Source organism: Pristiophorus japonicus, chromosome 19, assembly GCF_044704955.1.
Source record: "Pristiophorus japonicus isolate sPriJap1 chromosome 19, sPriJap1.hap1, whole genome shotgun sequence".
Lineage (NCBI taxonomy): Eukaryota > Metazoa > Chordata > Chondrichthyes > Pristiophoridae > Pristiophorus > Pristiophorus japonicus.
Window position 1 is genome coordinate 27,374,155 of NC_091995.1, and position 14,625 is coordinate 27,388,779.

The 14,625-nt window shown below is 43.1% G+C and overlaps 1 protein-coding gene across 3 annotated transcripts in view; it reads right to left on the bottom strand.

Annotated features, from left to right (window-relative positions):
- Positions 1-108: 108 nt before the first annotated feature.
- LOC139229810 (HEPACAM family member 2-like) overlaps positions 109-14,625 on the bottom strand; it is a 73,306-nt gene continuing 58,789 nt past the window's right edge. Inside the window, exons 8-10 of one of the 3 annotated variants that reach the window (XM_070861403.1) lie at positions 13,254-13,352; positions 8,716-8,784; positions 109-3,045 (exon numbers count right to left, since the gene is read on the bottom strand). In XM_070861403.1, coding sequence (XP_070717504.1) covers positions 3,044-3,045; positions 8,716-8,784; positions 13,254-13,352 — 170 coding nt within the window. In that variant the 3' untranslated portion in view covers positions 109-3,043. Of the gene's footprint in view, positions 3,054-8,715; positions 8,785-13,240; positions 13,353-14,625 lie in introns of those variants that run through there. The other 2 variants (XM_070861402.1, XM_070861404.1) reach the window with 2 other exon arrangements.

Here is a 14,625-nt window from a genome sequence, read left to right on the forward strand (position 1 = left end):
CAGAAAATGATTGCTCTCCCTCACCACTGTACCTTTAGCGATCAGGGGATTGTACAAACTATTAGCATCATGCTCATCAGCAAATCAAAACACCCCAAAACAAAGTCATTCCTTTAAATAAACTTTTATTTATTTCAACAATCTGCATATATAAAAACTCCTAGCTCACTTTAATGGATGGAAAATTATGGGCTGGGGGTCTGCATATGCAGAGATCTTTTCCTTCACAGATCTAATCGTTTTCACAGCCTTCAACAGACAGACTACAACAATTCAAGATGGTGGCCCACCACGACCTTTTGAACAGCCACCAGGGACAGTCAATAAATGCTAGTGAAAGCAACACCCTTATCCTGAGATTAAGGATCATAAAAATAACTGGTTAATGCTTCATGATCTCAGGTTAACCAGGGATGGCAGTAAATTCTGCCTCACTAGCATTATTCACAAAAATATAGAAACTATTTTAATATACATGTATAAAAATTCAACATACAATAAAAAATTATAAAAAGTAAAAACATTAAAAATCACAAAAAATGATACAAAATCAAGTGTTTCACTTGACGAATACAGCAAAAATGTTTCTGCAGCAAAAAAGCCAGTATCCATTAAGCAGACTAAGTCTGCTATGAACTGAAACCCTTTACGGCAGAATTTTCTCGGAGCCAGTGCTATCGTCAACAGATGGTTTATTGAAAAAAACCAACAATTTGTAATTATCTCTCAGTTTTAATGCACAAAGAATAGACACTGAGCCAAAAGGAGGAGATAGCAGGAGGGGTGATCAAAAAGCTTGGTCAGATGTGGGTTACAAGGAAAGTCTTAAAGGGGGAGAGAATAGTGATGAGGCAGGGGGATTTTAGGCAAGAAATTTCAGAGCCTGGGGCTTGGGTGGCTGAAGGCACTTCTGTCAATAGTGAAATGGACAGATTGGGGCGGGGGGAAACAGGAAGGGGAGAGTAATGCACGAGGCCAGAGTCAGAGAAACGGAGAGGTTGGAGGAAGGTTTCAGAGATTAGAAGGGAGAGCGCCTAGAGGGATTTAAACAGAAGGAATTGAGATTGGGGAACAGAGGATTTGAGGGTGAGGTTTTTTTTTTTTAAAGTGGGGAGGTTGATGTTGGTAGTTTGAAAAAAGACAGGGTTTGGAGCTGGAGCAAAAAAGAACTATTTATAAGGATAGGGTGTTGGTTGGTCAGAAGCTTAGTTGAAATGTTGTGGAGAAAGGAATTGGATGGATAAGATGAGCTTGGAGGGAGTGGGAGAAAATGGAAAAGGCGAGGTTAGGAGGACTGGGGGAAGTGTTGGCTGAGAGGGAGAAGTAAAAGAGGCAGCTGAACAGATGATCTCAAACAAAGAAATGCACGAGCTGCTTGCACTTGCTGTTGGAAATGAACATGCAGGGGAAGTAAAATCACAGAGCACAGAGACGGAGGCCATTCGGCCCACTGTGCTTGTGCTGGCTCTTTGGTAGAAGCATCCAATTAGTCCCACTCCCTGCTCTTTGCCCACAGCACTGCAAATTTTTAAGTATTTGTCAAATTCCCTTTTGAAAGTTACTATTGAATCTGCTTCCACCACCCTTCACGCAGTGAATTCCAGCGAGTTGGCAGTGAAGGTAAAGCCAGTTGTGCATTCGGTACGTGGAACTTTATAATCCCCTGAACTTGAGGTGGCAAGAATGTTGGTCGTACCGAGAGAACAACAGGTGTAAGAGACAGTGAAAGTTTTTATGGGGACCAGAGCCATGAATATGGGGTGGTGGTGGAGAATTTTTTTATATGGAGAGGAGGTTTAGGACAGGAAGGCGTGACCGAGTGAATGAAACCGAGATGGAGGTTCAATTCAAGAGGACAAGGTGTTGCTCAGTGTCGAGTCTGTGAGGATATATACAGAAAGCCTTGGGGTAGTAAACAAATGAAGATTTTGAACGGGGTCAGAACAGGGTGAGCCAGGAGAAGAGGAGATTGGAGTGATTTGGTGACAAGGCCCATGCCACCCCACTGCAGCACAGCACAGCCGGGTGGAGAAAGTTCAGGAAAGGGCAAGTTGTTGTCCACCGTTACCTGGTTTCTGTCAAAGTCGGACTGTCGATACACTCATCCACAATAAGCTTGTGGCAAAGGCCTGGCTTGTGAGTGAACTGACATTCTGGAGGGAAACACAGAGGATTGAGGATTGTTGATCCTCCAGCAGTGGGGAAATAGTGGAGGGAGGGGACCAGGGAGGGGGTGGGGGGGGCACACTGAGCAGGAAGGCTGTCAAGAGGAGGATTGGGCAGTTGTGATTATTGCTCGAAAGGGGCGCAGCGACTGGTTCTAGAACGGGCCCAATCCTGGGATAATAGCAGGGAAAGGCAGAGGAGCAGCGGTGTGTTGGGTAGGGAGAGACACAGGGAGAGAGAAGTGCCCGAGAGGGAAGAAATTAAAAATGACATGAATGGATGCAAAATCTGCTATTTTCTGATAAGCCACCCACTGTATGAGGCCCCACAGATGCCGCAAGGTCTCAGAAAATTCAGCCTCATGAGTGGAACAACACAATGGCACGAACAATTGCCTCGTAACCACTGTTTATCGTGTGGAGACCACATGGGATGCCCACGCACTCTTTTCTATTCCAAAGGCAGTAACCAGAAGACTACATTCAGCATAATGCTATTAAAGTTAGGGGGGTAAGTTTTTGCTCCTGCATTGGTTCAGCACAAGGGAAACTGCACACACACACACCCTGTGACTTTCCACCCATTAAAATTAAAGGGCTAAAAGAGTTGAGAGATCATAGTTCCCCTTATTCAAGCTCTGAATTTAAGACATTTCTTCACTGGTAGCAGTGCTCGCAGATTTAAGGCTATTCGTCAATGGTAACTGTGATCCTAGATTTCAGGCTGTTCCTCAATGGTAACTGTGATCCTAGATTTAAGGCTGTTCCACAATGGTAGAGGTGATCCTAGATTTAAAGTTGGTTCCTCAATGGTAACTATGCTCCCAGATTTAAGATGGTTCTTCCCATGGAGCTGTAATCCTCGATTTAAAGATGGTTCCTACAGTTCTTTCAGAAAAAAAGACGAAAAAATGAATTAAAATGACTGCAAACAGCTACTAAAAGGTTGCTTTTTATTAAATATAAAGAAATTAAAAAAAACTCGTAACACTTGATAATATGAATGTGATTTGTCTCTTTTTAAATGACGTTTTCAATTGGGTTTTTCCTTTTAGACATGAAGTTTTATTGCTCAAGTTTTTTTTGTAATTAGAAATATCGCCCTAGGTTTAACAATAAATGTGTTTACTGCGGACCACACAGTAATATATAGTGTTTAATACAGTAATTTAAATCATCCCTATACATGCAGCACTTTCCCCTATTCTCTAAAGTTTAGGTCCTTTTCAATAGATCATTGATTGCAATTTGACAAAGGCAAATTGGTTAGAAATGTTCAACTCTCTGACTGCGTCCCTCTAATTCTGTCCTCTTGAGCATTCCTGATTTTTATCATTCAACCATTGGAGGATGTGCATTCAGCTGCCAAGGCCCTAAGCTCTGGAATTCCCTCCCTAAACCTCTCTGCTTCTCTATCCTCCTTAAAACCTACCTCTTTGACCAAGTTTTTATCGCCTGTCCTAATATTGCCTTATGTAGTTCGGTGTCAAATCTTCTTTGATAACGCTTCTCTGAAGCATCTTGGGATGTTTTACTACATTAAGGAGCTATATAAATGCAAGTTGTTGAATATTTGTAACAAACCTCCTGAGAGACACCTTATTGAACACCTTCTGAAAATCCATATACATCACATCTACTACATTGCTGTTATTTATCCATACAGTCACTTCAAAAAAAAACTCTTAACATGTCAAACATGACTTGATTGTGCTGGCTGTCCTTGATTAACCCATGCATTTCTAAATATTCACAAATTTTATATCCTGGTCAGCTGCACACCTGTCCTAAAATTGACTGATTTGCTTCTTTCCCTAATTGAAAATTTTAATTAGAGAGAGGTGGCTTTGCCTTTAGCTGTCCAGGTCCTAGGCTCTGGAATTCCCTCCCTAAGCCTCTCCACCTTGTTACCTCTCTTTCCTTCTTTAAGGTGCTCACAGCAGAGGGGGTAAGTGATTGGCTGGTGATTGGTGAGTAGTTTTTCTTTTTCTTTTTATATTAGTCAGTAACTTTTAACATTGTGTTGCCAATTTAAGTGTATTTAAGTGTATCTAAGGGTTAAGTCATGGCAGGAGAGCTCGGTCGGGTGTTATGCTCCTCTTGTACCATGTGGGAACTCGGGGACACTTCCGGTGTCCCTGACGACTACGTGTGCGGAAAGTGTATCCGCCTCGAGCTCCTGACGGTCCGCGTTGCGGAGTTGGAGCTGAGGGTAGATTCACTCTGGAGCATCCACGATGCTGAGAATGACGTGAGTAGCACTTGTAGCGAGTTGGTCTTACCGCAGGAGAAGGGTCCGCAGCCAGATAGGGAATGGAAGACCAGCAGGAAGAGTAGTGCAAGGAAGGTAGTGCAGGGGTCCCCTGTGGTCATCCCCCTGCAAAACAGATACACTGCTTTGAGTACTGTTGGGGGGGATGACTCATCAGGGGAGGGCAGCAGCAGCCAAGTTCATGGCACCATGGCTGGCTCTGTTGCACAGAAGGGCAGGAAAAAGAGTGGGAGAGCGATAGTGATAGGGGATTCAATGGTGAGGGGGAATAGATAGGCGTTTCTGCGGCCGCAACCGAGACTCCAGGATGGTATGTTGCCTCCCTGGTGCAAGGGTCAAGGATGTCTCGGAGCGGGTGCAGGACATTCTGAAAAGGGAGGGAGAACAGCCAGTTGTCGTGGTACACATTGGTACCAACGACATAGGTAAAAAAAAAAGGGATGAGGTCCTACGAAACGAATTTAAGGAGCTAGGAGCTAAATTAAAAAGTAGGACCTCAAAAGTAGTAATCTCTGGATTGCTACCAGTGCCACGTGCTAGTCAGAGTAGGAATCGCAGGATAGCGCAGATGAATACGTGGCTTGAGCAGTGGTGCAGCAGGGAGCGATTCAAATTCCTGGGGCATTGGAACCGGTTCTGGGGGAGGTGGGACCAGTACAAACCGGACAGTCTGCACCTGGGCAGGACCGGAACCAATGTCCTAGGGGGAGTGTTTGCTAGTGCTGTTGGGGAGGAGTTAAACTAATATGGCAGGGGGATGGGAACCAATGCAGGGAGACAGAGGGAGACAAAAAGGAGGCAAAAGCAAAAGACAGAAAGATGATGAGGAAAAGTGGAGGGCGGAGAAACCCAAGGCAAAGAACAAAAAGGGCCACTGTACAGCAAAATTCTAAAAGGACAAAGGGTGTTAAAAAAACAAGCCTGAAGGCTTTGTGTCTTAATGCAAGGAGTATCCGCAATAAGGTGGATGAATTAACTGTGCAAATAGATGTTAACAAATATGAAGTGATTGGGATTACAGAGACGTGGCTCCAGGATGATCAGGGCTGCGAACTCAACATCCAGGGGTATTCAACATTCAGGAAGGATAGAATAAAAGGAAAAGGAGGTGGGGTAGCATTGCTGGTTAAAGAGGAGATTAATGCAATAGTGAGGAAAGACATTAGCTTGGATGATGTGGAATCTATATGGGTAGAGCTGCAGAACACCAAAGGGCAAAAAACGTTAGTGGGAGTAGTGTACAGACCTCCAAACAGTAGTAGTGATGTTGGGGAGGGTATCAAACAGGAAATTAGGGGTGCATGCAATAAAGGTGCAGCAGTTATAATGGGTGACTTTAATATGCACATAGATTGGGTGAGCTAAACTGGAAGCAATACGGTTGGGGAGGATTTCCTGGAGTGCATAAGGGATGGTTTGAGACCAATATGTCGAGGAACCAACTAGGGGGGAGGCCATCTTAGACTGGGTGTTGTGTAATGAGAGAGGATTAATTAGCAATCTCATTGTGCGAGGCCCCTTGGGGAAGAGTGACCATAATATGATGGAATTCTGCATAAGGATGGAGAATGAAACAGTTAATTCAGAGACCATGGTCCAGAACTTAAAGAAGGGTAACTTTGAAGGTATGAGGCGTGAATTGGCTAGGATAGATTGGCGAATGATACTTAAGGGGTTGACTGTGGAAGGGCAATGGCAGACATTTAGAGACCGCATGGATGAACTACAACAATTGTACATTCCTGTCTGGCGTAAAAATAAAAAAGGGAAGGTGGCTCAACCGTGGCTATCAAGGGAAATCAGTGATAGTATTAAAGCCAAGGAAGTGGCATACAAATTGGCCAGAAATAGCAGCGAACCCGGGGACTGGGAGAAAGTTAGAACTCAGCAGAGGAGGACAAAGGGTTTGATTAGGGCAGGGAAAATGGAGTACGAGAAGAAGCTTGCAGGGAACATTAAGGCGGATTGCAAAAGTTTCTATAGGTATGTAAAGAGAAAAAGGTTAGTAAAGACAAACGTAGGTCCCCTGCAGTCAGAATCAGAGGAAGTCATAACGGGGAACAAAGAAATGGCAGACCAATTGAACAAGTACTTTGGTTCGGTATTCACTAAGGAGGACACCAACAACCTTCCGGATATAAAAGGGGTCAGAGGGTCTCGTAAGGAGGAGGAACTGAGAGAAATCTTTATTAGTCGGGAAATTGTGTTTGGGAAATTGATGGGATTGAAGGCCGATAAATTCCCAGGGCCTGATGGACTGCATCCCAGAGTACTTAAGGAGGTGGCCTTGGAAATAGCGGATGCATTGACAGTCATTTTCCAACATTCCATTGACTCTGGATCAGTTCCTATTGAGTGAAGGGAAGCCAATGTAACCCCACTTTTTAAAAAAGGAGGGAGAGAGAAAACAGGGAATCATAGACCGGTCAGCCTGACCTCAGTAGTGGGTAAAATGATGGAATCAATTATTAAGGATGTCATAGCAGTGCATTTGGAAAATGGTGACATGATAGGTCCAAGTCAGCATGGATTTGTGAAAGGGAAATCATGCTTGACAAATCTTCTGGAATTTTTTGAGGATGTTTCCAGTAAAGTGGACAAGGGAGAACCAGTTGATGTGGTATATTTGGACTTTCAGAAGGCTTTCAACAAGGTCCCACACAAGAGATTAATGTGCAAAGTTAAAGCACATGGGATTGGGGGTAGTGTGCTGACATGGATTGAGAACTGGTTGTCAGACAGGAACCAAAGAGTAGGAGTAAATGGGTACTTTTCAGAATGGCAGGCAGTGACTAGTGGGGTACCGCAAGGTTCTGTGCTGGGGCCCCAGCTGTTTTCATTGTACATTAATGATTTAGACGAGGGGATTAAATGTAGTATCTCCAAATTTGCGGATGACACTAAGTTGGGTGGCAGTGTGAGTTGCGAGGAGGATGCTATGAGGCTGTAGAGTGACTTGGATAGGTTAGGTGAGTGGGCAAATGCATGGCAGATGAAGTATAATGTGGATAAATGTGAGGTTATCCACTTTGGTGGTAAAAACAGAGAAACAGACTATTATCTGAATGGTGACAGATTAGGAAAAGGGGAGGTGCAACGAGACCTGGGTGTCATGGTACATCAGTTATTGAAGGTTGGCATGCAGGTACAGCAGGCGGTTAAGAAAGCAAATGGCATGTTGGCCTTCATAGCAAGGGGATGTGAGTACAGGGGCAGGGAGGTGTTGCTACAGTTGTACAGGGCCTTGGTGAGACCACACCTGGAGTATTGTGTACAGTTTTGGTCTCCTAACTTGAGGAAGGACATTCTTGCTATTGAGGGAGTGCAGCGAAGATTCACCAGACTGATTCCCGGGATGGTGGGACTGACCTATCAAGAAAGACTGGATCAACTGGGCTTGTATTCACTGGAGTTCAGAAGAATGAGAGGGGACCTCATAGAAACGTTTAAAATTCTGACGGGTTTAGACAGGTTAGATGCAAGAAGAATGTTCCCAATGTTGGGGAAGTCCAGAATCAGGGGTCACAGTCTATGGATAAGGGGTAAGCCATTTAGGACCGAGATGGAGAAACTTCTTCACCCAGAGAGTGGTGAACCTGTGGAATTCTCTACCACAGAAAGTAGTTGAGGCCAATTCACTAAATATATTTAGAAGGGAGTTCGATGAAGTCCTTACTACTCGGGGGATCAAGGGGTATGGCGAGAAAGCAGGAATGGGGTACTGAAGTTGCATGTTCAGCCATGAACTCATTGAATGGCGGTGCAGGCTCGAAGGGCCGAATGGCCTACTCCTGCATCCATTTTCTATGTTTCTATGTTTAAAACCTACCTCTTTAACTAAGCTTTTGGTCACCTGCGCTAATTTCATCTTCCATAGTTCGGAGTCAAATTTTGCGTCTTATAACACTCCTGTGAAGCATCTTGGGATGCTTGTTGTTAAACTCTTGAATGTTCATTTAATCTTTTACATTTTGCCTTTGGATTTGTTTAATTTCTCTTTTAAATGTTCAACAGAGCATAGCTGACGAGAAATAATCCCCTTTAACTGTGTTTCACCAGGACCAAACACCCTTGCTTCCAGACAGCACTGGGCATGCATGCCTTTTGCTCAGTAGGTACTGGAGCATTTCCCATCCTCCCCAAAGATTACTTTCAAACAGCATCTTCCATTTCTGACTACAATCATGTGTGACAACTACTGGAATGTTCATTTACAGAAAGATTTAGAGCAACAGCTGTACTTCTTACTCGTCACTTGTATTTGATCCCAATACTTACACAGTACATCAGGATTCTTTAAACTGGGATCATTCTCAGCTCTAGTTGTCCAGTTTCTCCGTTTTGTATCTGTTGATGCGAACATACAATGAGTTTGAGCGATGCAAAACTGAACCAAGCAAAGGTTTCATTAAATGGATGATTAGAATATCGGTCCGTACGTTCTTTCCCAAATTTGTCCATCAACTTTCACTGTGCAGTGCACCAAGGTTTAACGGTTCATATTGGAAGTCCCTTGTCCATTATATTATTGACCTGCTTATTTTAATGCCTTAGTTAAAGTGGCAGACAATGGTATTTCACAAGAATATGTTACACTCAAGTGCCTTTTCAAAACCTCAGGACATTGTCTTGTAGTCTCAGGTTAACGGAGCATTTTATAATTGGTAAACCGGAGCAAGCCAGTCAAAAGGAGAGAGTATGGTAAGAAAATGCCAAGGCGGCTGACTGGTCATGTATAAAGACAAATAAGATGGAAACAAAAATGTGTCTACAAAGTCACATAACAAAGGTAGTTCCCGGGAACAGCTAAAGAAAACAAAGGTCACTATTAGATCAGCTAAATTCACTGATCATTCCACAATATTCAGCTTCATTCATAATGAACAATAATTAAGTAGCCCATGCCAGCTTCCATGCTGGGCCAACAAGTGGCAGGTTAACCGTTCCACCACAGAAGTGCTGAATAATGACCATCTCACACATGAAGTTCAGACATTTTTCCCTGACCTTCCAACAGCACCACCATTGCAGAGTCCCCAGCACCAACATCTTGGAGGTGAACTGGACCAACAATATCAATATCATGGCTACTACAGCAGGGCAGGGGCTGGGTGCTTTATGATGAGTGGCTAATTTTGTGGCCCCTCAAAGCCTCTCCACCATCTACAAGATTCAAATCAGGAGTCTGATGGAATACTCATCGGTTGCCTGAATGGATGCAACCACTACACTAAAGTTGTTCAACACCATCCAAAATAGAGCAGTTCCTTCGATCCATGTCCCTGCCACTGGACTTAATCTTCAACCCCTCCATCACCAGTGTACTGTGATTGCAGTACGACAGTACACGGCAGCAAATCCCTCTCCTGCAAGTGCCACCATCGAAAAGGACAAGAGCAGCAATATAGTGGAAGGACCATCACCTCCAAGTCATACATCATCCTGACTTGGACATTCCTTCATTGTTACAGCTCTGTGCCTGAAATTCCACACCCAACACCATCACCGCAACGACTGCAGCGGGTGACGGAGGAGGCTTGTTACCATCTTAGAGCAACTAGGGATGGGCAATAAATGTGGCCTTGAACAATATCCAGGTCCTGAGAACAAAAAAAACCTCTACAATTCGATGCATAGAGGAACCTTGAGAGTATCAATTATAGTTTCTTCCCAAGAGATGATGGAAAAGAAAAGTGTAACAATTCTTATCTCAGGGAATATAATGGCCATTTACCACCTCCCCTTGTCCCACGCAATTCTGGGATGTTGCTGAATGAAGACAAGACATATTTAAGAAAAAAAAATTTACATATTGATGAATGACCATTTTTATATTCCTCTTCCAGCTAAAAGTTCTTCCATTTCTTTCTCCTCCATAATCAAGATTATTAGTGGCTTAAAATAAAGTGGTACCCATGTAGGGTCCGACAAACTGAGATCAGCATTGATCTGATCTCTTTAATCCAAGTAATGGTGGTTGAGCATTCTTGAATAGGATCATACATTCACAGCATAGGAGGAGGCCATTCAGCTCTCTACCTTTGCACTTCAAAACCAATTCCACTGCCCCGCTCTCCCCATAGCCTTCCGATGCTTCAGATGTTCATTGTTCTTCCCTTAAAAGATGCAATGGTCCCTGCCTCAACCACGCCTTGCTGAAAAGCATTCCTTGCTTCAACAACCCTGTATAACAAGTCACTCAGCTTAGTCACCAATTTAAATTGATGAGCCATCACCAACTCCCCAACATTCCCTGTTCACTATCAAAAACAATTTTTTAAAAGTCTCTTGGCCTTCGTTGTTCCAGTAGAAATAGCCCCACTATTTTCAAATCTCTCCTCTTAACTACTGTTCCCCCTAACTTCTTCCTGGTGAATCTATGCTGTCTGCTTTAAGAACACAAGAAATAAGAGCAGTAGGCCATTTGGCCCCTCAAGCCTGTTCCACCATTCAATAAGATCATGGCTGGTCTGATCTTGGCCCACAACTCCACGTCCCCGCCCATTCCCCATAACCCTCGACTCCTTTATCGTTCAAAAATCTGTTCATCTTCACCTTAAATATATTCAATGATCCAGCCTCTACAGCTCTCTGGGATGGAGAATTCCAAAGATTCATGACCCCGAGAGAAGAAATTTCTTCCCATTTCCGTTTTAAATGAGCGACCACTTATTCTGAAATTATGCCCACTAGTTCTGGATTCCCCCACGAGGGGAAGTATTCTCTGTGTCTAACCTGTCAAGCCCCCCTCAGAATCCTATAGGTTTCAGTAAGATCACCTCTCATTCTTCTAAACCTCTCAATGAGTATAGGCCTAACCTTCTCAACCTTCATAAGATAAAAATCATCTCAGGAATCAACCTCGTGAACCTTCTCTGAATTGCCTCCAATGCACGTATATCGCTCCTTAAATAAGGAGACCAAAACTGTACGCAGTACTCCAAGTGTGGTCTCACCAACGCCCTGTACAGTTGTAGCTGGACTTCCCTACTTTTATAATCCATCCCCTCTTGCAATGAAGGCAAAATTCCATTTGCCTTCCCAATTACTTGTACCTACATGCTAACTTTGTGTGTTTCATGTACAAGATCCCCCAGATCCCTCTGTACCGCAGCATTTTGTAATCTCTCCCCATTTAAATAATAATTTGCTTTTTTATTTTTCCTACCAAAGTGGATAACCTCACATTTTCCAAAATTATATTCCATCTGCCAAATTTTTGCCCACTCACTTAGCCTGTCTAGATTCGTTGGGTCTTCCTCATAACTTACTTTCCCTCCTATCTTTGTATAATCAGAAAATTTGGCTATATTATACGCAGTCCCTTCATCCAAGTCATTAATAGAGATTGTAAATAGTGGAGGCCCGAGCACTGATCTCTATGGGACCCCACTAGTTATAGTTTGCCAAGCTGAAAATGAATATTCTTTCTATAATAGTGCATCAATAACTATACAATGCTTTAAACTGTGGCCTAAGCATTGTCTTGTCCAAGTTATCTCCTCTTTGTTCTTTTACTTAATGCCCCTATTTATGAAACCTAAAATGCTGTTGGTGTACTGATGGGGTTGGAGTGTTTTGAGAAATAAAGCGATCCATCACCTAAAAAAACGATTCAAACTATTGTAGACTGTGGTCTAGGAAGCTGAACCTTCACCTGCCAGAGTCCACACTACCGTACAAGATCTATCCTCCTGACATGCACTAACCCAGGCATGGGATTCCCCAGGCGTGGGTCAGATTGGAACCAACACTTCACACGTTGTAAGTTACTCTTCAGGGTCAGTTTCAGCCTTGAAGTTTCCCAGACAAATATAAAAGCAGCAAAGAGAATATCTGTTCTACGGGGATTTGAAGCAATTCATATCTTCTCCCGCATTGCAACAGCGCTCCTTTACACCCTTCTAATTTACAATAGAAAAATAAAATGGAAGCAATAAATGTTTGATACAGTAACATTCATTTAAAAGTTTCCCTATTGCTACATTTCAGGATTGTTAACAATTTGGCCTAGAAAAGATGTTTGGTTTAAGATATTTCTTTGGATATGAAAGTCAGATTCAGGTTTCTAAGGATTAAGTTCTGAAGGGTCCAGCATGGAGCCACTGGAGCAAATTGTGTCAATGTGTTCTGATGAGTCCTCTCCAAAAGGAGATGGGTCAGTTGTTAAAACCGTTATTGTCATCAGTTTGAGATAAGGGTGGGGTCATTATAATTGCGCAGTAAGAAGAATAAGACCTGGATTTATATAGCGCCTTTCATGACCACCGGACATCTCAAAGCACTTTACAGCCAATGAAGTACTTTTGGAGTGCAGTCACTGTTGAGATGTAGGAAACTCGGCAGCCAATTTTGCACACAAGGAAGCACTGTGATAATGACCAGATAATCTCTTTTTTATGTTGATTGAAGGATAAATATTGGCTAAGACATCATGGATAACTCCTCTGTTCTACTTCAAAATAGTGCCATGGGATCTTTTACATCCATTTGAGCAGACAGGGGTCTCAGTTTAATGTATCATCTGAAAGATGGCACCTCCAACAATGCAGCGTTTCCTCAGTACTGCACAGGAGTGTTAGCTTAGATTTTTTTTGTGCTGGAGTGGAGTGGAACTTGAACCCACAACCTTCTGACTCTGAGGCAAGTGTGCCACCCACTGAGCTACAGCTGAGACAGCGTGCAATAAGGTAAATTCCTGATCTTGAGATGTGGAGTCTGCTTACACAGAAGACCAGTAGCACTAAACCGAGAGAATATCTAGTGCAGTTAACAAAACAGACCAGTTTTGAAACAACTGTACCTTCATTACTTACATGCGAGATGAAGCGCAAAGCTAATAACAAGAATAACTGTCAGCACCACAACAAGAATTATAGTTCTTTGTAGATTGGCTGCTGGATCACATCCTTTACCTGCCAATAAAGATAATCATGTCAATATCTGAACTGCAGCTCAAATCACACATTAGTTGGAACATTGTAATATATTCAACATAAAATACAAGCAATACATATTCTTTGACTCGCCCACAACACAGGTCATTAGAAACATTAACTGTACCTCATTAGAAGCCTCTGTTATATCATGACCACGGTTCCCAATTTTCAGCTAGTATTATTAGCTAGAGTTCATTTGGCAGAATGTGCATCTCATTTATTATAAAATGCCAAGATATTCTGCTTTCGCACTCCTGGCACAATGAGAGAGCATGCATCAGGAAATCATGCATCTCCAGACGTGATTTTAAAAGAAAAAGAAACAAACACTTACATTTATATAGCATCTTGCACCACCACCGGACGTCTCAAAGCGCTTTGCAGCAAATTAAGTACATAAGAACATAAGAATTAGGAACAGGAGTAGGCCATCTAGCCCCTCGAGCCTGCTCCGCCATTCAACAAGATCATGGCTGATCTGGCCGTGGACTCAGCTCCACTTACCCGCCCTCTCCCCATAACCCTTAATTCCCTTATTGGTTAAAAATCTATCTATCTGTGACTTGAATACAATCAATGAGCTAGCCTCAACTGCTTCCTTGGGCAGAGAATTCCACAGATTCACAACCCTCTGGGAGAAGAAATTCCTTCTCAACTCGGTTTTAAATTGGCTCTCCCGTATTTTGAGGCTGTGCCCCCGAGTTCTAGTCTCCCCGACCAGTGGAAACAAACTCTCTGCCTCTATCTTGTCTATCCCTTTCATTATTTTAAATGTTTCTATAAGATCACCCCTCATCCTTCTGAACTCCAACGAGTAAAGACCCAGTCTACTCAATCTATCATCATAAGGTAACCCCCTCATCTCCGGAATCAGCCTAGTGAATCGTCTATGTACCCGATCCAAAGCTAGTATATCCTTCCTTAAGTAAGGTGACCAAAACTGCACGCATTACTCCAGGTGCGGCCTCACCAATACCCTATACAGTTGCAGAAGGACCTCCCTGCTTTTGTACTCCAGCCCTCTCGCAATGAAGGCCAACATTCCATTCGCCTTCCTGATTACCTGTTGCACCTGCAAACTAACTTTTTGGGATTCATGCACAAAGACCCCCCAGGTCCCTCTGCACCGCATCATGTTGTAATTTCTCCCCATTCAAATAATATTCCCTTTAACTTTTTTTACCCCCCAAGGTGGATGACTTCACACTTGCCGACATTGTATTCCATCTGCCAAACCTTCGCCCATTTG